The following is a 23,950-nucleotide window of genomic DNA, read 5'->3' on the forward strand; positions in this document are numbered from 1 at the left end:
GAGACGCAGCAATCAAGCACTCCAAGTCGCTGATATTTCGTTTCTGGACTGAAAACATGCCAAAAGAAAAGAAAGGAGTGAGAAACAGATGATATACTTACAGCAATACAAGTATAAAACAAGACAATTTATTTTTTGCGGGGTTAAAACGAGACATGTTTAACACGTGTAAAGACTAGAGTTATGGCGAACGGTTGATCTCTTTCTGATAGCTGGATGAACACGCTACACGCATGTGCACAACGGCCTGATCCATGTCTTGGTAGATCAATTCAGGCCGGAAACACAATGCACGCAGGCGAAATCCACTCAGACACAACCCTGTATCAACTTACGGTAATTACAGCTTCTCGTGTGCGCATGTATACAGTCATACTCAGACACAAGCTCGCTCACACACACACACAAGGGAGTGGCTGTTGCGTCCGGCGAAACGCACTTGGACGGGATTGGCAACGAGAGGTGGCGGGGCTGTGCCAACACAAACAAGTGTCTTCCCAACGTGCGTGAGGAAGAAGAGGCTGACCGAGGAATTCGGGCGCGGCACCGAGGGCAGTTGGGTGGGGAGGACTAGGGGAGAGGGACGAAGACGTCTGCTGTTCTGAAAGGTATCGGCAGCCTCTCAGGATTGACGGGGAGAAATAGTGAGAGTTCTATCCATCCATTAATCCTCCTTTTTTTTATTTATGTAATAGCAAAATAATTTGTTTGCAGAGTACTCCTGTCTTCTTTTCCACGGGAACTAAGAACTGCCGCTAGTAATCTTTTTTTTTTACCCGCAAAAAAAATGTAATCTTTTTTTTCCTTACCACAACCACTACTACTTGAGATGACGATTAAGTAACTGTGAGATATACAGCTTAAGCGATTTTTAACCGCTCTCCCTGTCAGAGATTAGAAATGATTTGTGGGTTTTGGCAATTCAGAATTTTCTAATCCACGAAAAAGTTGCAAAGTAGGCACAATATAATTTTTCTACGCTACAACGATGTTGCACAAGAACATGTTTTTAGGTGGCTTTTCTCGATAAGCACGTTTGCGCTAATTGCTTTTGCTAGGGATCGTAGCATGCCATTTAAACGATATTGCAAGCCAGATAGTGAAAGCAAAATGTAGTGGCCCGAATTTTTCATCAGTCCGTACGTCGTTGTTGGGTTTCTTTTTCATCAGCTATTCCTAAATTAGATATACTAGTGTTTCTTTTGTCACTTTTCAATGTTGACTGCTGGAAAATATGTTTACTTGAAACGGAGAAAATACCTTGATGCTTGACATTGCAAAACTGATTAGGCAGCAAGGCGTTGTATCATCGCAGCAATTGTATGGTCTCCGCCCTGAAATAAAAATAGGTTGGGGTTAGAAGCAGCTTATATACGGTGTACAAACAAATGAAGTGAGGTCTGGATCTCTTACATTAAAACCACACCAATTCATAAATGTCATGTATAGTGTCAGAGGGGAAACCGCGCATCTCGATCCTCCCACACTTTGCACATTTACTCCAATAACTCTATCTCCCATGGTAACTGGTCCACCAGACGTTCCAGACTCAGATGTGAAGTCTCCGTCAAGGTATGTAAAATCACCCAGTTGGTAAACACCACTGAAAGAAACATAAAAAGAAAAATAGCACCAGTAAATGATATTGAAAGTCAGACAGTGAAAGCAGAGTAAAATTTGAGTGACTCCCAACACGTACTTAATGTGGCCAGGAAATCTCCCAGGTCGGACAACTGTTCCCCCCGCATGAGGGTAAAATCCATGAACATATACTACCACCCCTCTAAAACTAGTAACATTAGGTACTTCCGCAAATATCATAGGTCGGAACTCTCCGACCACATTATCCAGTCGAAGTAATGCCAGGTCGACAGGGCCCGATCGTAGCACAGTAGCCCCAGGGAACCGAACTTCCCCCACACCAGGACCAGGTCGAGGGAGCAAAACCGTGATTGCCACTCTCCCATGGACAATATGGACACAATGCCGAGCTGTCATAACAAGGCATGTTCGTCCATGATAATGAACAACGAAACCGGTGCCTGTAGAATCAACCCCGTTTCTAGTGACCTCCAACTTGACCACAGACATCTCCTTCAACTTGAGATTCAGAGAACGAAACTGCAAGATGTTGAGAGGAAAGAAAGGTTAACAGGCAGAAGGACTAGACATTCTGAGAGAGATCAAAGAAAGATATGAAAAAAGGAGCAAATAAAACATTGCAGAGGAAAAGGTGTGAAAAGGGGGAATCAGCCAGCAAATAAAAACATTGTAGGGAATCAGCCAGCCTACATTTTGTGAGAGTAACTCGTGTATAGACGGTCGTCGTTGCCTGGTGCCCGAGATGTAGAGAGGCGGGGGGTGTGTTATATATAGTGTCACTGTGGATGCATGGGCATGGGCACGGCCACGGCCACAGCCACAGCCACAGCCCACAGCCCAGAGGGCGAGAGCAAGCTGGCCTACGGGGCTACGAGGCTGAGGGAATCACAAATGATGTCAACAGTGGCTTGACACTGTTTCCATATATCATGTGCCGTGCATGCGCCATAATAATAACAAAACAACAATATAGTACTGCATGCAGTGGAGTCTGGAGTGCAATACTACATAGTGAGAGATGATTGAGATGGATCCAAGCGCAGAGTTTATTTCGTCTGTGTCGTCTCTTATCTGACACAGGAGACGGATTACAGCTTAATTAGCAACACTGTACACAAGTTTTTTTTTGAAGAAAAGAAGGGCTTCCCCTTTCCGATTTCCATTACGGGAAACCAACCACAAGCTAAAAGCACCAATTCACTTTCAGAGAAGCAACAAAACAAAACTAAGCAGCGACAACTAGTTGATGCACAGGCCGGGGTGACCCCCTTTTCGAAAAAAAAACAAAACGAAACTGAGCAGGCATAAAGAAAGCTGCGACAACTAGGCGCATTTAGCTTCGGCATCACCCGAAGAAATGTCACCAGCCAAGCCACAAATCCAGCAGAGCTAAGGCAGCAGCCACTACAAGTTTAAGCTAAAGCAAGAGAGAACAACCCAAAAGTATCACCAACACTATGAAATAAACTGGTCCTACTAGAAATTAGAACAGATACACAACGTAGCCAAACGCCTTCGGTCCAACTTCACATCATCCCCCCAAGCCTTGGCACATTGTATCTCCACCGCTGAGATGCTCTGTAGACTTCATTTGCTACTTGTTCTAGTAGCTTTGAGCCCAACTCCAACGCCCTTTTGTTTTGTTCCTTTATCTGCAAAATGGCCAAAAGACATGATCCAGTATTTCATCATTTAAATCAAACTCATAGGATCATTATTGTATATTCTATTCTAAAATATAACAGCATTCCTGCATTTTCATATAGTCCAGAATATAGCTTCCACCCCTATCAGGACTAGCTTTTGCTATATCTTTCTAAAGGTTTTAATCCACCTTCCAAAGCAGTCTTCTACAGACCCCAAAATTACATTTAAATAAGCTCCACATCACCGAGGCAGCTGAGCAGTAGAATAGCAAATGATCCACATGTTCATCTTTACCACATAAAACACATTCTTTAGGACCCTTCCATCCTTTTTCAGCAAGGAGTCTTTAGTCAGTATACTTCTTTTGTTTATCAACCACAAAAACACTTTGATTTTAGGAAGAACTTTAGCTTTCTATAGATGGACTTAACCGAAAGCTTTTTGTTCCCAGTTAGAGTCCACTCTACTTTATCTTTACCTCCACTCAACTCAATTTCTTCACATCTAGATTTGAGATTATCCCATAACTCTAAAGTTTCTCCATACAAAGTTCTTCTAAACCTAAACCATTGCCACCCCTTTTGAATGGCTTCTGCCACAATAATGTTGTGGTCAAAGCTCAAATTATATAACCTTGGATACTCATCTTTAAGAGGATGGTCACCCACCAAGACATCTTCCCAAAATTGGTACTATTGCCATCTCCTAATGTTTTCTTAGCAAATTTGTAAAATATGTCTTTCACCTTAAGCAGGCTAGTCCAAAATTGGGAATCTCTAGGTTTCCTTTTAGTACCGTATATACAACCATAAGGCACATATATGTCCAATAGGACAGATTGCCATAATCCTTCTTGATTTTCCATTTTCCAGAACCACTTCACTAAACAAAGCTTTATTAATGATGTCCAAATTGAGAATTCCCAATCCCAGCCCCCTTAAATCTTTAGGAAGGCAACACTCTCCCCAATTAACGAAATGGTTTCTTTTTTCTTGTTTTCATCTTCCTGCCACACTAACCTTGCCCTATAGAAGTCCGCTTTATTCATCACACCCACTATCATGGGATAGAATGACATCATAAAGAGTGGGATATTGCATGTAATACAAGTAACACTGTACACAAGTAATTACAAGGTCGTCTTTTCTTTCGCATGTTGTTTCTCTGCCTCCTCAACCGCTGGCCCGAGGACGGAAAAAAGCGACTATGCGATTGAGCTCTTCATCTCTCTGCTCTCACTCTATCTCCTGTGGTACCCCGTGTGTTGCCCAAGGACCAACCCATGACTGCCTGCAGGAGGCAGTACGCCGAGTAGTGCGCATGCAAGATCAACATCCATTGCAAGGTCGACACGTAGGTGTCCTGTCTCAATGGCAGCGATCAGCAAAAAAGCTAACGTATCCCTGCACATATCAATGCCCTCTGTGCTTGTGCATGTGCTGTGCTGTGTTGCTCCTTCACGGACATGACTACTGCACACGCTAGTGTGTCATGTGTGTAGTGTAGCTAGGCAAGGACTCCACCTTTAGTGCTAGTACTAGCCAGTAGTAGTATGTAGGAGCACGCCAAACACGGACGCCAACTCTCATGGCATCCACAATGCGGTGATGCTAAGTGTAAATATGACACGGTCACAAAACCTTTGGCATCGATGCCGGATGAGCCATTTCTCCACGGCGTGCTTTGCTTGGTTCCCATCTTGTGTGCAGTAGGGCCCATTGCAGAATAGGATGAAATAGAAAATTACCCACGGTACATTTGTTGCGCTAGTTTAGTGAGATTCACATGGTCTTTATTTAATGTCTTGTCCTAGCCCCATGGGCGAAACACTGTAGAGTACTGCTTGGCTACGCACACTGCGTCTAATTTTCCAGCCCGTGTAAGCTGACAACATGGAATCCCAAAGCCCAAGCCAACCAGCGAATCGAGTAAAGAGCTACAGTCCAAGTGCTGGGCAAGCAACCAGAAGGACAGCGGTCAGCTCAGGTCAGGCCAGGCGGGTTGAGCAGGGATTCGCTACCTTTTCTCTGATCGATGCACTCATGGCTTGTGCCTGCCACCGCAGAATAGATGCCCACGTGTCGACCTTGGAATGGTTTATTATCATGTCTGTGAATTAAGGATTTTTTTTTTGCGAATCAAGGATTGGCTTCCTGTCACGTGGGCATGTAGACACTAGACCTCGCACGAGCATGGTGTTCTACTACCCCTTCCGTTTGACTACCTCCGGTTTATATGGCTCAATTTAAAAATCTCATCAACTAAAGTTGATGGTGAATGATGAAATATTTTTTTGTACTTTGTTAAAGTACTCGATTAATGCACTCATTTTTCTCAAAAAATTATGTTTGCTAATGCTTTAATTGCAATGCATGCATGCATGCATGAACAACAATGACCAAAAACTTCTATATGCATTGGTCAAATTTTTCTTAATCCTTGCATGCAATGATTTAATGCACCTTAAAATCTGAACATATGATGTGGAGCAATCAAACTGAGACTTGTAAAATAGAAAAACTTCAATTTTGACATAAGCCCTATAAATCAGAAGGGAGGGAGTATATTGCTTCTCAAAATTTATGTGTTTTCATTTTATATGTCTCATTTTTATTAAAGTGAATTTTACTTTTTACCCTGCAGTTGTACATTTGTGACACATATTACCCCATTTAGTAGATCTTTTATTCAAATATAAGATTTTGGAGACTTTTAACATGGTTTACCCCAATTTTGCATTTTTCTTGTCTATGTTAGATAGGATTGGCATGTTGCGTCAATCATTCATAAAAAAATCAGTAAAAATCGGAGAGCATCATTGACGATCATGTCGAGACTTACTTGTCCAATTGTTTCATTGCTTGTGTCACCTCACACCTTGCCTGATGGACACGCATGAGAAAATGAGGGTCCAAATCTTCCAAAAGGAATATTCTAGACAAATTTCCACTCGATGGGGTAATTAGTGTCACAAATGTACAACTAGGGTAAAAAGTGGAATTCACTCTTTTTAATATTTCTCATCACATGTTTAGATTTAGAGATGCATTAAATCACTGAATGAAAGGACTAAAAGAAAAATCACCAATGCATGTAAAATCCTTTGTCATTTATTGGCCACACATGCATCATTCAATTAATGCATTGATAATCACAATTTTTTTAAGAAAAACGGGCGTGTTAATTGAGTACTTTCACAAACTACGAAAAACATTCCGCCACTCATTATTTACTCGGTTGATGATATTTTTGAAAATTGAGCCCTATAAAACCAAAGAGAGGGAGTATTAGGGAATCTCCAACACCGATAGACCGTCCTTACCTCCGCACTCGACTGTCCGTATCCCAGAAGTCATCCAACGTCGACCCTTAACGGTCCACTTTGCAGTCCAGACCATATTTTTTTGTAAGCCTAAACTAAATCTGGGAGGGCTTTGCGGGAGTCCGGACACGAGCCTGTCATACTCCGACATCCCAGGCCCACTCAAAACAAGGCAGAGCCAACACTTTTTGTAGTTGGCCATGTTTCCGCGGCAAAATCCCCCATTTTCTTCTTCCATTCAACCGCTCTCCACCCAATTCCAATCAATTTCTTCCACTCTCTTCATCCCTCCCGCCACTGACACATGAAGCCGGAGGATACCCTCCCGCAGGCGAGGTGGTGGTGGACCCGAGATCACACTCACCCGGAATATCAACTCGATGACCAGGCAAAATTGTTGCGTCAAAGCATAGGCCGCAAAGGCGAAACAGCTCAAGAGGCGGAAAGCTCGCGTCGGGCGTGGTGGTGGGCATGCTGGTCGCATACCCGGTGGAGGTTGATACATCTCCAACGTATCTATACTTTTTTTTGTTGTTTCATGCTATTATATTACCAATCTTTTATGCTTTATACACCATTTTATCATTTTTGGTAACTAACCTATTAACACAGTGCCTAGTGCTAGTTGATGTTTTATGTTTGTGTTTGGTTTTACAGAAATCCATACTAAACATAGGCCGAACACGATGAAACTATTTGACGATTATTTCTGGACCAAAAGAGACCCTAGAAACTTCAGGGGGAGTCCAGACGACAGACGAGCCGGCGACAAGGCAGGGGGGCACGCCCTGCCACCTTGTGGGCCCCCCTGCTGCTTTGTTTACCCTAATTTCTGGCATATAAATTTCCAAATATTCAGAAACCCCCAAAGGAGGTCCCAAAACAATTCTTCTGCCATCGCAAGCCTTTGTTCTTCCGCGATCCCTTCTGGAGGCCTTTTCTAGTACTCTGTCGGAGGGGGAATCCACTCGGTGGCTTCCCCTAAGCACAACCTCGTCTTGGTAGTTCCAATCGGTTCATCTCGGTAATTATGAAATGAGTTCGACTGGATACAGAAACTTGGTCACTGCACTTCGATGGGACCGAATGCCATCTCGGTTGTACCGAGTTTCTAGGGTTTAGCTAGTGGCACTGTCTTGAGCAACTCGATGGGTCCGAATGAGGGTGTTTCAATGGGACCAAGTTTGATTTTAGGGTTTTGACATATTGGGATGCGGGGAATTGGTTGGTTTTTTTGGAGCAATATCTTTAAGCATTTTGAGCAATTGAGTCATGATCAAAACGTCATCCCTTTTAATAGTATTGGCTTTTCTATAGACTCAATGTGATCCTGGATCACTTAACCAAAAATGAATAGTCTCGAAGCTTTTGCCAATGCTTGTCTTCTGTAGCTTGAGAGGTCCACAATCACATATATATCCTTGCCATGTCAATGTTGAACTTTCTTGAAATATACTAGATGAAAATGTTAGTCCAAAAAAATGTATGTTGACATGAATTACAAAAACCACCAAGGGGGCAAATGTGCTTTCAGTATTGGAGCGGTAGTGCCGCCGGAGCAGTACTATAGTCCATCCGAGCGGTACTACTGCATCAGATTACTTAGCTCAAAAGAAGAACGGTTGTGATGGGGATCCAGAGCAGAAGTACTTCCTCAAGTTGTATTACCGTATAACTTTAGCTCAACTACTGTTAATGGAAACATAGGCAATAGAAGCATGAAAACAAGCGGTAGTGGTTGCGGTAGAAAGAAACAGAAGTACCGTGCGACTGGTACTACCACAAAATATCACATGCTACAGAGAATCAGCTGAAGTGGAGTAGTACTAGCGCAGAAGTACTGCGTGAGCGGTGCTACCGTGCTACTAGCTCCCAACTTTGGCTAATAAACTAGAGACAATAGAAGCCTGAAAACATGTGGTAATACGAGCGCTGCACTAGCCCGCGAAAGTACTACTGGAGTGGTACTACCGCGGGCCTAAGCGGTACTACCACCTAGGTGCTGCTAATTTTCCCAAGCAAAACCATTAGAGAGAAAATATGCCCTACCAATCTCCCCCCTTTTGATGGATTGATGACAACACCCGATTTGCGCAAAGGACAACAAGGAATATAACACAACAACAATCTACAAAATATAGGTGGGGCCCCCCTAGATGTGTGACTATTTAGGTATGCTTTTGAAATGCAAAGCGCACACACTAGAATCAACACTCCCCCCTATATTTTATAGACAAGAAGGCAATACTTGCAACAAATGGAATATAGACACTAAGCATGGTTGCAAGCATGAGCTTGTGAGCATGAAGATAAAGGGCAAAATAATAAGCATAGTTCCACATACACAGATAGGAAGACATGATAATGTAGATAGGGTGGTGTATGTCTCACACCATACTCAAGCATAGTCTCAAGGTCTCAAACCAAAGCAAATAAGATAAATAGTTCACAAGCATAAAAGCGAAGCATTGAATAACAAGCTTGTGACTCGACAAACCCTGCAAATTACCCGGTCCTAAACTCTCCCCACCCTTTGGCATCGAGACGCCAAAAGGGCAAAGAGTGACTAAACGACTCGAGGTGGTAGCTCTACTTCCCATCCATGGACTCATCGGTCTCCTCCTTGTCATCATCATGCCCCTCAGACTCCTCGACGATCTCCTCATCATCAGTAGGTGGAGGTGCAGAGGTGGCCGTGTCGGAATCATCTGAGTCTATCCAGCGACTGTTGCTCGAGATCCACCTCTCCTCAGAAGTAATCTTCTTCTCAGAACCACTCTCAACATCAATGTTCAACTTCCTCATAATTATGATATGACGCTGGCAAGCTTGCTTCTCCTTCACGTGAGCCACGTACATCTTGTGCCGCACATCAGTCAGAAGGCAGAAAAGCTTCCTGACCTTCCTCTTGAGCTTGGCAGCCCAAGTTGGCTGCTCTAAGGCTGGCACATAGTCCATTCTTTGCAACAAACACTTTGTCATTGGACTTTTGGTAGAAGGAATACCCAATTGTTTCTTTGGCATAACCAACAAAGTAACATTTGTCTTCTTTCAGATCGAGCTTATTTGGTTGTAAACGCCTAAAATTGGGTCTCTTCCCATTCCATAACTCATTTGGTGTCGACTCAACAGACTTTGACGGTGCGCTATTTAGTGTATATGTTGATGTTTCAAGTGCATATCCAAAATGATACACACAGATTGGTAAGTGACATCATTGCCCTTCATGTCTAACAAGGTTCGGTTATGCCTCTTAGATACTCCATTTCTTTGCGGAGTTCCGGGAGGAGTAACTTGTGAAACAATTCCACGATCACTTATTTGCTAAACTCATGACTTTGATATTCTCCTCCACGATCTGATCATAGAAACTTTATCTTTTTGCCACGATGATTCTGAACTTCGTTGAAGCAATGATTCAACCGGAAACTCTCGAGGCAATGGCGCTTAAAGAGGCCTTTACTCTAGTTGATGATTTGTACGTCAAGAAACTAAATATCACAAGTGACTGTGTTGCAATGATCAATCATTTGAAAGCAGATTACAGGGGGCCGAGTTCTATGGTAATCAACGACAATAAGTAGAAAATGAAGGAATATGAAGAGGCAGAAGTGGAGCACGAAGGAAGACAAACCAACCTTGATGCACATAATTTAGCTAAAAGCTAGCTTGTCACTAGACTTGGGGCACCATGTGTGACTGTTAAATCCCCCAGAGTTTACCTGTATCCAGACTTTTGTTTCACTTGAATAAAATAGTGACACCCCTAAAAAAGGTAGCCGACCCTTCTTCGCAGACGAATGAGCGAGGTGGGGACCGAGTGGGCCAGACAATTTAGCAGGGTAGGGTAGGGTTTTCTAGAACGGTATTCTACCGGTTTTTGAACCTTCTAAAAGGTTCCTGGTCGGTTTCCCTTTTTCTATTGGTTTCTTTTTACTGAGTTTTCTGTGGTTTTCGTTTCCTTTTTCTTTTTCTGCCTAAATACATAATCTCTAAAAAATATCCGTCTTTTCAAAACTTGTTTGCTTTTTCAAAAAATTTGAACTTTTCACTTTTTTGTGTTTTTTAAAATAAAATCATTTTTTCCAAAAAGTTTATTGTTTCTTGAAAAAATGCTAAAAACATTAAAAATTATTTGACATTTCAAAAAATGCCACAATTCTCAAAAATAATCTTGACATATATGAAAAAAAATCTAGCCTTTTGAAATATATTTCACAACACTTATACAATAAATTAAAATAATATTTAAAATATATCAAAAATTTGTTCGAGCTACTTTTATTAAATATGCATAACATATAAAAAATGGCTATCAATTTTAAAAATTATTCACAACAGTTAAAATATGTTTATGGGAATGTAAAAGTTGTTCACATTATTTTTTAAATAATTCATGACATGTTAAAAAATTCACTAAATTGCAGATATTGTTTTGATCAATTTTATAAAGAAAAAGAAGAAATAAAATAATGAGGAAATAAATTAATCAAAATAAAAAACGAAGATAAAACAGAAAACAGAAAAAGAAAAATCCAAACAGAAAATAAGAATCTGAAGGGAAAAACAGTGAAACAGGAAAAAGAAAAAGGAAAAAAAACTGACCGGAAGCTTCCACAAACTGCCCAAAACCGAATAGAAGAAGCTTGTAAAACAGGAAGAAGGCGGCTGGACTAGATATCCAATGTGATCGACCATTGTCTCATCATTGAATGCCTTAGGGAATCGCTTGGAACAACAATTGTTCTTCATGCAAGGACACTTATCATTGTACACCCCACATGGCCCATGTACCATGAATTCATCCACAAGAGCATAACCCAAAGGATCAACCAAAGGATCTGGTAACTCTGCACAAATAAAGCTGTCTATAAATGAAGGTGAAGGATCTTTAGTGTCAGCCTTCAACCACACCAATGTGTGTGTATGTGGAAGTCCTCTCTTCTGAAACTCCACAACATACAAATCTGGATGGAAAATATATAGCAAACTAAGACCAACTGCATTAAAAAACATTAATTTATGATAAGCATAAGTCGCCAAAACGCACATGCTTGAATAGGACCAAAGAAAGAACCATCTTTCACCCCATCTAAAAATTCATCTTACTTCATACTAAACACCTGTGTAGTAATGTCCGGTCGATCAGCAGCACTTTGTCCAGGCTCAGAAGCAAGAGCATCAGTAATCTCTTGCCACTTAGGATTGCACGTAAATGTAACAAATAAATCAGGAGCACCATACTCACGACATATGGCCATTCCATCATGGTAATTCAATAACATGTAGCGCCGACCACCTATAAAACTGCCATGCAATATAAACTGGACACCAACATTCTTTCCAGTAGAATTACCTTGGCCCATCGCATCAGATATGCCCTAATAAGTCTCCGAACAGAGTTTATCTTGTTTCCAAAAATGATACTCCAAACGATCAGATTCAACACACGAATATGCATTGACAACCACCTGTTGGCTTAGACAACCACAACTTGTATACGGGTTCACCTCACCTTCACGATAATGGCAATAATAACTTTAGTATCCCAACATAGAAACTTGCCCACGAGGATTAGCATCATCACCAACATCATCCAACAGTTCACTAAATGGCGCAGTTGTACCGGTCGCAGTAGCTTGACTGCTGACATCAACATATTTAATCCCCAAATGATAACTCTTATCACCGTATGGAAAGAGAATAGGATACTGGAGAGCCATGAGATTACAATTAAGAGCAGATATATGCTTCAGGAATCCAGAATGTGTCTCGGCGACAACATCAAATTTTCTACACTCTGGAGTCAGATCACCCACTATAATCGCAGCAACCTTTGATACTGTGGGACCAGAAAAACGTGTACCATGAGGACCTCCACCATCCCCCAAAAAACGTATAGACAAATTTGAAATACCAGGAGTGCACAAATTTTGCCGAGCAATTCTAAATTTATGGACCAAACGATGATGTGTATTCAGCATTTGAATCAGAGCTGAAACAATCTCGGGATCGGGATCAAGAGAACCACTTTCTTCTCTGTCAAATACATTAATTCTACTCCTGACCTCATCAGCAGAATCCACCATATATAACTGCGCAAATTTTGGAGTAGTATCCTCAGGTGGTAAAAGTGAACCAATACGATGGTATATCACTCCATTCGTCTTGAACACGTAGGGAGCACAACCGGTATTGATACTATGATCAATATGAGCACCCAATGATGTAAAATAGAACATAGAATTATATTGCCTGATCAATCGCATGAACTGACTGGAAACTGCATCTCCGTTAAATCGCATTAAGCTATCCAATGGAGACGGCCAATCATCAAACTTAGGTAGGGAAACTTTGCCAGCACGGCAACACCCTTTATAAACAGGCTGCCGAGCATTTGCACCTACATGATGGGTAGATCCTTCGCGGAACCAGTAAAAAGGTCCACATCTATGGCAGCTAAAATCCGGTCCGCCGTAGTATGAACGTCCTCTACATGTTTTTGCAGCACACTGTTATACAATTTAAAAATAATAGACAACAAAAAGGAAATGAGTTAAAAAACTATCAACAAATTGCTAATCACATACAACCATACCTTTAAGCAAAAGAATATAATCTTTTGGAATAAGAGGCTCCATTCCACGCACTACATATTAAATAGCATCAACCAATAGATTGGTGATAACAATAATAGAAGCATAGAAACCACATGGACAACCAACCATAAAAGAAATAAAATAAAATAAAACCATACCTTTTTTCCTCCCTGACCGATATGCCCTTATCAATCTCCGTTTCTGTCGGTTACGTAAAACGTCCGCACGCTCCATAATGGGTGTAGCCAACACTAAATATGGCAACAAAACCAAATCAGTAAACAGAACAACATACCAAAAAATACAGTAGATGATCGATCCAAAGACAAACTCACCCAAAGGAGTGGGGCGACAAGAAGACCCCACCCTACGCAACGGAACAACTCGTGGTCGGCTAATTTGATCAACACCAGATGTAAACCCACCAGAAAGATCCTCCATTACGCAAGTGACAGCATCAACAGTAGCCGTTTGTGCCGCCACCGGGCCTATCCCATCTTCCTCCCCTCCTCCCGCCGCCGCCGGAGGACACCGTCGGCTTGCGCCCGGAGGCTAACGGCGGTGGCGGGGGCTCTTCCTCCCTCCCGCATCTCAGGGGTGGCGGGGCCCCAAGATGCGTGGAGGTGCGGCCGATCTCGAAGCGACGGCGTTGGCTTTGACGGCGGCGGCGGTCGGCCCTGCCTCGGGCCACGGGCGGCGGTGTAAAGCGCATGAAGAAACTCCATGCTGATGGGATTTTGGAATCACTTGATTATGAATCACTTGATTATGAGTGGAGCGAGCAACTGACTTATTGGAAATAATACATATTGATGTATGCGATCCAATGAGTGTTAAGGCTCGCGGCGGGTATCATTATTTTCTGACCTTCACAGATGATTTGAGCAGATATGGGGATATCTACTTGATGAAACATAAGTCTGAAATAGTTGAAAGGTTCAAAGAATTTCAGAGTGAAGTGGAAAAATCATCGTAACAAGAAAAATAAAGTTTCTACGATCTGATCGCGGAGACAAATATTTGAGTTACGAGTTTGGTCTTCAATTAAAACAATGTGGAATAGTTTCACAAATTCATGCCACCTGGAACACCACATCATAATGGTGTGTCCGAACGTCATAACCGTACTTTATTGTACTTTATTGGATATAGTACAATCTATGATGTTTCTTACCGATTTGCCAATATCGTTTTGGGTCATGCATTAGAGACAACTGCATTCACGTTAAATAGGGCACCATCTAAATCCGTTGAGACGACACTATATGAACTGTGGTTTAGCAAGAAACCAAAGTTGTCGTTTCTTAAAGTTTGGGGCTGCGATGCTTATGTGAAAAAGTTTCATCCTGATAAGCTCAAACCCAAATCGGAGAAGTGCGTCTTCATAGAATACCCAAAGGAGACTGTTGGGTACACCTTCTATCATGGATCCGAAGGCAAGACATTCGTTGCTAAAAATGGATCCTTTCTAGAGAAGGAGTTTCTCTCGAAAGAAGTGAGTGGGAGGAAAGTAGAACTTGATGAGGTAACATTACCAGCTCCCTTATTGGAAAGTAGTTCATCACAGAAATCGGTTCCTGTGACACCTACACCATTTAGTGAGGAAGTTAATGATAATGATCATGAAACTTCAGATCAAGTTGTTACTAAACTTCATAGATCAACCCGAGTAAGATCCGCACCAGAGTGGTACGGTAATCCTATTCTGGAAGTCATGTTACTAGACCATGATGAACCTACGAACTATGAGGAAGCGATGATGAGCCCAGATTCCGCGAAATGGCTTGAGGCCATAAAATCTGAGATATGATCCATGTATGAGAACAAAGTATGGACTTTGATTGACTTGCTCGATGATCAGCAAGCCATGTTAATTAAATGGATTTTTAAGAGGAAGACAAATGCTGATAGTATTGTTACTATCTACAATGCTAGAATTGTCGCAAAAGGTTTTCGACAAGTTCAAAGTGTTGACTACGATGAGAGTTTCTCACTCGTATCTATGCTTAAGTCTGTCCGAATCATGTTAGCAATTGCCGCATTTTATGAAATCTGGAAAATGGATAAACAAAAACCGCATTCCTTAATGGAGTTATTAAAGAAGAGTTGTATGTGATGCAACCAAGAGGTTTTGTCGATCCTAAAGGTGTTAACAAAATGTGCAAGCTTCAGCGATCCATCTATGGACTGGTGCAAGCATCTCGGAGTTGGAATATACGCTTTGATAAGTTGATCAAAGCATATAGTTTTATACAGACTTGCGGTGAAGCCTGTATTTACAAGAAAGTGAGCGGGAGCACTACAATATTTTCTGATAAGTATATGTGAATGACATATTGTTGATTAGAAATAATGTAGAATTATTCTGCAAAGCATAGAGGAGTGTTTGAAAGGAGTGCTCTAAAATAAATACCTCAGTAAAGCAATTTACATATTGAGCATCAAGATCTATAGAGATAGATCAAGACGCTTGATAAGTTTTTCAATGAGTACATACCTTGACAAGATTTTGAAGTAGTTCAAAATGGAACAGTCAAAGAAAGAGTTCTTGCCTGTGTTACAAGGTGTGAAATTGAGTAAGACTCAAAACCCGACCACGGCAGAAGATAGAAAGAGAATGAAAGTAATTCCCTATGCCTTGGCCATAGGTTCTATAAAGTATGCCATGCTGTATACCGGATCTATTGTATACCCCACCACTGAGTTTGACAAGGGAGTACAGTAGTGATCTAGGAGTAGATCACTAGACAACGGTCAAAATTATCCTTAGTGGAATAAGGATATGTTTCTCGATTATGGAAGTGTCAAAAGATTCATCGTAAAGGGTTACGTCGATGCAAGTTCTGACACCGATCTGGATGACTCTAAGTCTCGATCTAGATACATATTGAAAGTGGGAGCAATTAGCTAGAGTAGCTTTGTGCAGAGCATTGTAGACATAGAAAATTGCAAAATACATAACGAATCTGAATGTGAAAGACCCGTTGACTAAGATTCTCTCACAAGCAAAACATGATCACACCTTAGTACTCTTTGGGTGTTAATCACATAGCAATGTGAACTAGATTACTGATTCTAGTAAACCCTTTGGGTGTTGGTCACATGGCGATGTGAACTATGGGTGTTAATCACATGATGATGTGAACTATCGAGTTAATCACATGGTGATGTGATCTAGATTATTGACTCTAGTGCAAGTGAGAGACTAAAGGAAATATACCCTAGAGGCAATAATAAAGTTATTATTTATTTCCTTATATCATGATAAATGTTTATTATTCATGCTAGAATTGTATTAACCGGAAACATAATACATGTGTGAATATATAGACAAACAGAGTGTCACTAGTATGCCTCTACTTGACTAGCTTGTTAATCAAAGATGATTATGTTTCCTAACCATGGACAAAGAGTTGTTATTTGATTAACGGGATCACATCATTAGTTGAATGATCTGATTGACATGACCCATTCCGTTATCTTAGCACCCAATCGTTTAGTATGTTGCTATTGCTTTCTTCATGACTTATACATGTTCCTATGACTATGAGATTATGCAACTCCCGTTTACCGGAGGAACACTTTATGTGCTACCAAACGTCACAACGTAACTGGGTGATTATAAAGGTGCTCTACAGGTGTCTCCAAAGGTACTTGTTGGGTTGGCGTATTTCGAGATTAGGATTTGTCACTCCGAATGTCGGAGAGGTATCTCTGGGCCCTCTCGGTAATGCACATCACTTAAGCCTTGCAAGCATTGTAACTAATGAGTTAGTTGCAAGACGATGTATTACGGAACGAGTAAAGAGACTTGCCGGTAACGAGATTGAACTAGGTACTGGATACCGACGATCGAATCTCGGGCAAGTAACATACCGATGACAAAGGGAACAACGTATGTTGTTATGCGGTCTGACCGATAAAGATCTTCGTAGAATATGTAGGAACCAATATGGGCATCCAGGTCCTGCTATTGGTTATTGGCCGGAGACGTGTCTCGGTCATGTCTACATTGTTCTCGAACCGTAGGGTCCGCACGCTTAAGGTTTCGATGACAGTTATATTATGAGTTTATGAGTTTTGATGTACCGAAGGAGTTCGGAGTCCCGGATGAGATCGGAGACATGACGAGGAGTCTCGAAATGGTCGAGACGTAAAGATCGATATATTGGACGACTATATTCGGAGTTCGGAAAGGTTCCGAGTGATTCGGGTATTTTTTGGAGTACCGGAGAGTTACGGGAATTCGCCGGGGAGAAGTATTGGGCCTTATTGGGCCCTGCGGGAAAGAGAGAGGGGCTGCCTAGGGCAGGCCGCGTCCCCCCATGGCCTAGTCCGAATTGGACTAGGGGGAGGGGCCGCACCCCCTCCTTCCTTCCCTTCTCTCTTCCCCTTCCTTGTCTCCTACTCCTAATACATGGAAGGACTCCTAGTTGGACTAGAAAGGGGGAATCCTACTCCCGGTGGGAGTAGGACTCCCCTAGGGTGCGCCATAATAGAGGGTCGGCCCTCCCCTCCTCCACTCCTTTATATACGGGGGTAGGGGGCACCCCATGGTCACACAAGTTGATCATTGAGATCGTTCCTTAGCCGTGTGCGGTGCCCCCCTCCACGATATTACACCTCGGTCATATTGTAGCGGTGCTTAGGCGAAGCCCTGCGACAGGAGAACATCAAGATCGTCACCATGCCGTCGTGCTGACGAAACTCCTCCCCATGCCTCTGCTGGATCGGAGTTCGGGGTGCGTCATCGAGCTGTACGTGTGTCAAGAACTCGGAGGTGCCGGAGTAACGGTGCTTGGATCGGTTGGACCGGGAGGACATACGACTACTTCCTCTACGTTGCGTCAATGCTTCCGCTTCGGTCTACGAGGGTATGTAGACAACACTCTCCCCTCTCGTTGCTATATCATCACCATGATCTTGCGTGTGCGTAGGAATTTTTTTGAAATTACTACGTTTCCCAACAGTGGCATCCGAGCCTAGGTTTTATGGTTTGATGTTATATGCACGAGTAGAACACAAGTGAGTTGTGGGCGATATAAGTCATACTGCTTACCAGCATGTCATACTTTGGTTCAGCGGTATTGTTGGATGAAGCGGCCCGGACCGACATTACGCGTACGCTTACGCGAGACTGGTTTTACCGCCGTGCTTTGCACACAGGTGACTAGTGGGTGTCAGTTTCTCCAACTTTAGTTGAACCGAGTGTGGCTACGCCCGGTCCTTGCAAAGGTTAAAACAGCACCAACTTGACAAACTATCGTTGTGGTTTTGATGCGTAGGTGAGATTGGTTCTTGCTTAATCCCGTAGCAGCCACGTAAAACTTGCAACAACAAAGTAGAGGACATCTAACTTGTTTTTGCAGGGCATGTTGTGATGTGATATGGTCAAGACGTGATAAGATATAAGTTGTTGTATAAGATGATCATGTTTTGTTGAAGTTATCGGCAACTGGCAGAAGCCCTATGGATGTCTCTTTGTTGCATAAGATGCAAGTGCCAAATAATTGCTTTACTTTATCGCTATACGATAACAATAGTTGCAAGAGCAATAGTTGGTGAGACAACCATGTGATGACACATTGATATAGATCAAGATGATGAAGATCATGGTGTCGTGCCGGTGACGATAGAGATCATGACAGTACTTTGGAGATGGAGATCAAAGGCGCAAGATGATCATGGCCATATCATGTCACATTTTTTGATTGCATATGATGTTTATCTATTATACATCTTATTCTTGCTTTGATTGACGGTAGCATTTTAAGATGATCTCTCACTAATTATCAAGAAGTGCTCTCCCTAAGTATGCACCGTTGCCAAAGTTCGTCGTGCCCAGACACCACGTGATGATCGGGTGTGATAAGCTCTACGTCCATCTACAACGGGTGCAAGCCAGTTTTGCACACGTGGAATACTCAGGTTAAACTTGACGAGCCTAGCATATGCAGATATGGCCTCGGAGCACGGAGACCGAAAGGTCGAGCGTGAATCATATAGTAGATATGATCAACATAGTGATGTTCACCATTGAAAACTACTCCATCTCACGTGATGATCGGTTATGGTTTAGTTGATTTGGATCACGTGATCACTTAGATGACTAGAGAGATGTCTGTCTAAGTGGGAGTTCTTAAGTAATATGATTAATTAAACTTAAATTTATCATGAACTTAGTCCTGGTAGTATTTTGCAAATTATGTTGTCAGATCAATAGCTTGCGTTGTTGCTTTCATATGTTTATTTTGATATGTTCCTAGAGAAAATTGTGTTGAAAAAATGTTAGTAGCAATGATGCGGATTGGATCCGCGATATGAGGTTTATCCTCATTGCTGCGCAGAAGAATTATGTCCTTAATGCACCGCTAGGTGACAGACCTATTGCAGGAGCAGATGCAGACGTTATGAACGTTTGGCTAGCTCAATATGATGACTACTTGATAGTTTTGTGCACCATGCTTTATGGCTTAGAATCGGGACTTCAAAGATGTTCCAGGAAGTTGAAGTTAATATTTCAAGCAAATACCCGAGTTGAGAGATATGAAGTCTCCAACAAGTTCTATAGCTAAAAGATGGAGGAGAATCGCTCAACTAGTGAGCATGTACTCAGATTGTCTGGGTACTACAATCGCTTGAATCAAGTGGGAGTTAATCTTCCAAATAAGATAGTGATTGACAGAATTCTCTAGTCACCATCACCAAGTTAGTAGAACTTCGTGATGAACTATAGTATGCAAGGGATGATGAAAATGATTCCCGAGTTTTTCATGATGATGAAATCGATGAAGGTAGAAATCAAGAAAGAACATCAAGTGTTTATGGTTAACAAGACCACTAGTTTCAAGAAAAGGGCAAAGGGATAGAAGAGAACTTCAAGAAGAACGACAAGCAAGTTGCTGCTCAAGTGAAGAAGCCCAAGACTAAGTGCTTCTACTGCAAAGGGACTGGTCACTGCAAGCAGAACTACCCCAAGTATTTGGCGGATAAGAAGGATGGTAAAGTGAACAAAGGTATATTTGATATACATGTTATTGATGTGTACTTTACTAGTGTTTATAGCAACCCCTCGGTATTTGGTACTAGTTCAGTTGCTAAGAGTAGTAACTTGAAACAGGAGTTGCAGAATAAACAGAAACTAGTTAAGGGTGAAGTGACGATGTGTGTTGAAAGTAGTTTCAAGATTGATATGATCATCATTGCACACTCCCTATACTTTCGGGATTAGTGTTGAACCTAAATAAATGTTATTTGGTGTTTGCGTTGAGCATGAATATGATTTGATCGTGTTTATTGCAATACGGTTATTCATTTAAGTAAGAGAATAAACTGTTGTTCTGTTTACATGAATAAAACCTTATATGGTTACACATCCAATGAAAATGGTTCATTGGATCTCGATCGTAGTGATACACATATTCATAATATTGAAATCAAAAGATGCAAAGTTAATAATGATAGTGCAACTTATTTGTGGCACTGCCGTTTAGGTCATATCAGTGTAAAGCGCATGAAGAAACTCCATGCTGATGGGATTTTGGAATCACTTGATTATGAATCACTTGATGCTTGCGAACCATGCCTCATGGGCAAGATGACTAAGACTCCGTTCTTCGGAAGAGTGGAGCGAGCAACTGACTTATTGGAAATAATACATATTGATGTATGCGATCCGATGAGTGTTAAGGCTCGCGGCGGGTATCGTTATTTTCTGACCTTCACAGATGATTTGAGCAGATATGGGGATATCTACTTGATGAAACATAAGTCTGAAATAGTTGAAAGGTTCAAAGAATTTCAGAGTGAAGTGGAAAAATCATCGTAACAAGAAAAATAAAGTTTCTACGATCTGATCGCGGAGACAAATATTTGAGTTACGAGTTTGTTCTTCAATTAAAACAATGTGGAATAGTTTCACAAATTCATGCCACCTGGAACACCACATCATAATGGTGTATCCGAACGTCATAACCATACTTTATTGGATATAGTACAATCTATGATGTTTCTTACCGATTTACCAATATCGTTTTGGGTCATGCATTAGAGACAACTGCATTCACGTTAAATAGGGCACCATCTAAATCCGTTGAGACGACACTATATGAACTGTGGTTTAGCAAGAAACCAAAGTTGTCGTTTCTTAAAGTTTGGGGCTGCGATTCTTATGTGAAAAAGTTTCATCCTGATAAGCTCAAACCCAAATTGGAGAAGTGCGTCTTCATAGAATACCCAAAGGAGACTATTGGGTACACCTTCTATCATGGATCCGAAGGCAAGACATTCGTTGCTAAAAATGGATCCTTTCTAGAGAAGGAGTTTCTCTCGAAAGAAGTGAGTGGGAGGAAAGTAGAACTTGATGAGGTAACATTACCAGCTCCCTTATTGGAAAGTAGTTCATCACAGAAATCGGTTCCTGTGACACCTACACCATTTAGTGAGGAAGTTAATGATAATGATCATGAAACTTCAGATCAAGTTGTTACTAAATGTTGGGGATATTACCACTAGGCGTAAACCGGCCTACTTGGGCCGGGTTAACTTCATTAGTGGTATAAGCAGATAAAGGCCCAAGGCCTGTAGTCGGTTTAGAACCTGTAGCCGTAAACCGGCCTGATGTATAACTTGTATTGTAAGTTAGGAATAGAGAGATACCAACCGGGATACGAGTATGAACCGGTTGGGACTCTATGGACCGACGGGCGTCACCCGTGTATATAAGGGGACGACCCAGCGGCAGTTCAAGACAGAAAACCACAACTCGAGCCTAGGCGAAGCTTGTTTGCTCCCTAGACATCGAGATCACATCAATTCCATCACAACTAGACGTAGGCTTTTACCTTCATTGAAGGGGCCGAACTAGTATAACCCTCGTGTCTTTGTGTCTGCTTTAACCCCTTCAAGTAAACCCGTAGCGATGGCCCCACGACTAAGTCCTTTCACTAGGACATCTGCCGTGACAAATCCACGACAGTTGGCGCCCACTGTGGGGCTATCGCACGATGGTTTGACGATCTTGGAGGGCAAGCTCAAGGGACTCGAAGGCTATGTTGTGGGCCGGATGACCAAGAGTCGTCGTGGCAGGATCTACATCGACGATGCAGGATGGGGTCCCGAGGCCGATTCGATCGAGTACGGGTACCGGGTCCCCTTTGGTGGCATACACATTTTCATCGGCAAAATCGGTGAACCTGGGCCTGAGCCGAACATCTGCACCAACCTCGTCGAGACGGCTCAGCGTGTGAGATCTACCCAGGCTAAACCGGCCGTGAAGCGTGCCTTCGTTGGAGTCATCCACGAAGGAGTGCGTGCGGTAGCGAGACCGTCGTCTATTCCGGCGACGAGTCCTCGACCGGAGAGACCGAATCACTATACCAGTTGCAAGACGACCAGGTTAGGGGCTGTTCCGATGGCGACAGTATTCCGGACCCCCCGGGCCAGGTCAATCGGGTTGGAATATTCATGGCCGGCACCCAGGCGGCGAATCACTCTTTGACCGCCGCAGCAATGCTTTCCGGATCAGCAGCGGCAGCGGCAGCAGGGGCAGGAGGTCTTGTGCGCCCGCCGATTCAAGTTCTATCTGATCTGTTTGATGCACTAGCCGCGCTTACGGCAGAGGCCAATCCGGCGGATCAGGAGGCCCATGATGCAGAGATTGCAAAGGTGAGAGAGCAGATCGTGCAAGCCAAAGCGGATCTGGCAGCAGAAAAAGACAGGATGGTTGCAGAGCGGGCCGCTTTGGACGCCCAGGCCTACAAGCTCATGCTTGACCAGAATGCGTCACAGGAGGTCTTCAAGCGGAAGCACAGATCACGCCTGCCGTTAGGGTTTGACCCCCGAAATCTCTTTCACACTCCAGAGCTGGACCCAGTAATCCGCCGCAGTACCTGGAGACAAACCGGATTGAGGCACCAGGACCAGGGGCGGCGGTCCAACCTCGCCTGATGGAACCTCCTCAACAGAACATTGTGGTTCCTCCGCCGGTCCAGACGCCCCCGGGTCATTATTCTAATCCTATGGACAACCTTGTTGCAGCTGCCGCGCGATTAGAGGCTATCCCAGTTGAAGGGGACTCTCCGCAAACGATAGAGACGCGCCGGGTTAAGGAGCTTCTCCGGACCGCGTTGATTCAGCAGGAAGCATATTCGTACAGCCGTGATCGGATTCACTCCACGCCCCGTCCAAGCCGGAGCTATAGCAGGTGCATGGATGAACCGGCCATATCAAGCAATGCGCGAGGCCGTGAAGCGGCCCGTGGCAATAACCCCGCAGGTGGAGTTCGCGATGCTCAGGATGTGGTGGACCGGGCCCGAGCACGAAGGGAGGCTGAGTTAGCAGCACAGAATGATGCGGGTCAACTGACACCAGTTCGTCCTACCACCTCCGCCGGACCAGGGGTCGCATTCGCTTTGGGAGTGCCTTGTTTAATTTCCGCTTTACGCAATGTGCGCCTGCCCAAAGATTTCAAGGGTCCGCGCAAGGTGCCGAATTACACCGCTGATTTATCTCCCGAAGCGTGGGTAGAAAGTTATGGGATGGCCATGGAGATGCTAGATGTGGATGAGACCGCGTGTGCAAAATACTTTACCATGATGCTTGAAGGCATGGCTCGTACTTGGTTGAAGAGCCTGCCGCCCAATTCTATCAGCTCATGGGCCCAGTTGCGGGCCCGGTTTATCCAGAATTTCAAGGATGCATGTAAGTAGCCCAAGTCCATAGTAGACCTGGCGGCTTGTGTCCAGGAGTACGAAAAATCAACGACCCATTGGGTGCGCCG

The 23,950-nt window shown here is 43.0% G+C and overlaps 1 protein-coding gene across 1 annotated transcript; it reads right to left on the reverse strand.

Annotated features, from left to right (window-relative positions):
- On the reverse strand, positions 1-2,478 carry LOC119326455 (putative protease Do-like 12, mitochondrial). Its single transcript, XM_037600096.1, has 5 exons — positions 2,293-2,478; positions 1,700-2,121; positions 1,414-1,603; positions 1,261-1,334; positions 1-48 (listed from the first exon to the last, which is right to left on the reverse strand). Exons 2-4 carry the CDS (start codon positions 2,089-2,091, stop codon positions 1,287-1,289), a joined length of 630 nt encoding a protein of 209 aa, XP_037455993.1. The 5' UTR covers positions 2,092-2,121; positions 2,293-2,478; the 3' UTR covers positions 1-48; positions 1,261-1,286.
- Between the last annotated feature and the right edge of the window lie 21,472 nt (positions 2,479-23,950).

The sequence above is a fragment of the Triticum dicoccoides genome, chromosome 6B, assembly GCF_002162155.2.
Source record: "Triticum dicoccoides isolate Atlit2015 ecotype Zavitan chromosome 6B, WEW_v2.0, whole genome shotgun sequence".
NCBI classification, from domain to species: Eukaryota; Viridiplantae; Streptophyta; class Magnoliopsida; order Poales; family Poaceae; genus Triticum; species Triticum dicoccoides.

Bases quoted from the DNA above. Each gene is read 5' to 3' on its own strand.
- LOC119326455 (XM_037600096.1), bottom strand. From the start codon at position 2,091: ATGTCTGTGGTCAAGTTGGAGGTCACTAGAAACGGGGTTGATTCTACA. The intron at 1,604-1,699 runs GTACGTGTTGGG...TGTTTCTTTCAG, and splicing joins AGATTTCCTGGCCACATTAA to TGGTGTTTACCAACTGGGTG. The intron at 1,335-1,413 runs GTAAGAGATCCA...TTTTTATTTCAG, and splicing joins TGAATTGGTGTGGTTTTAAT to GGCGGAGACCATACAATTGC.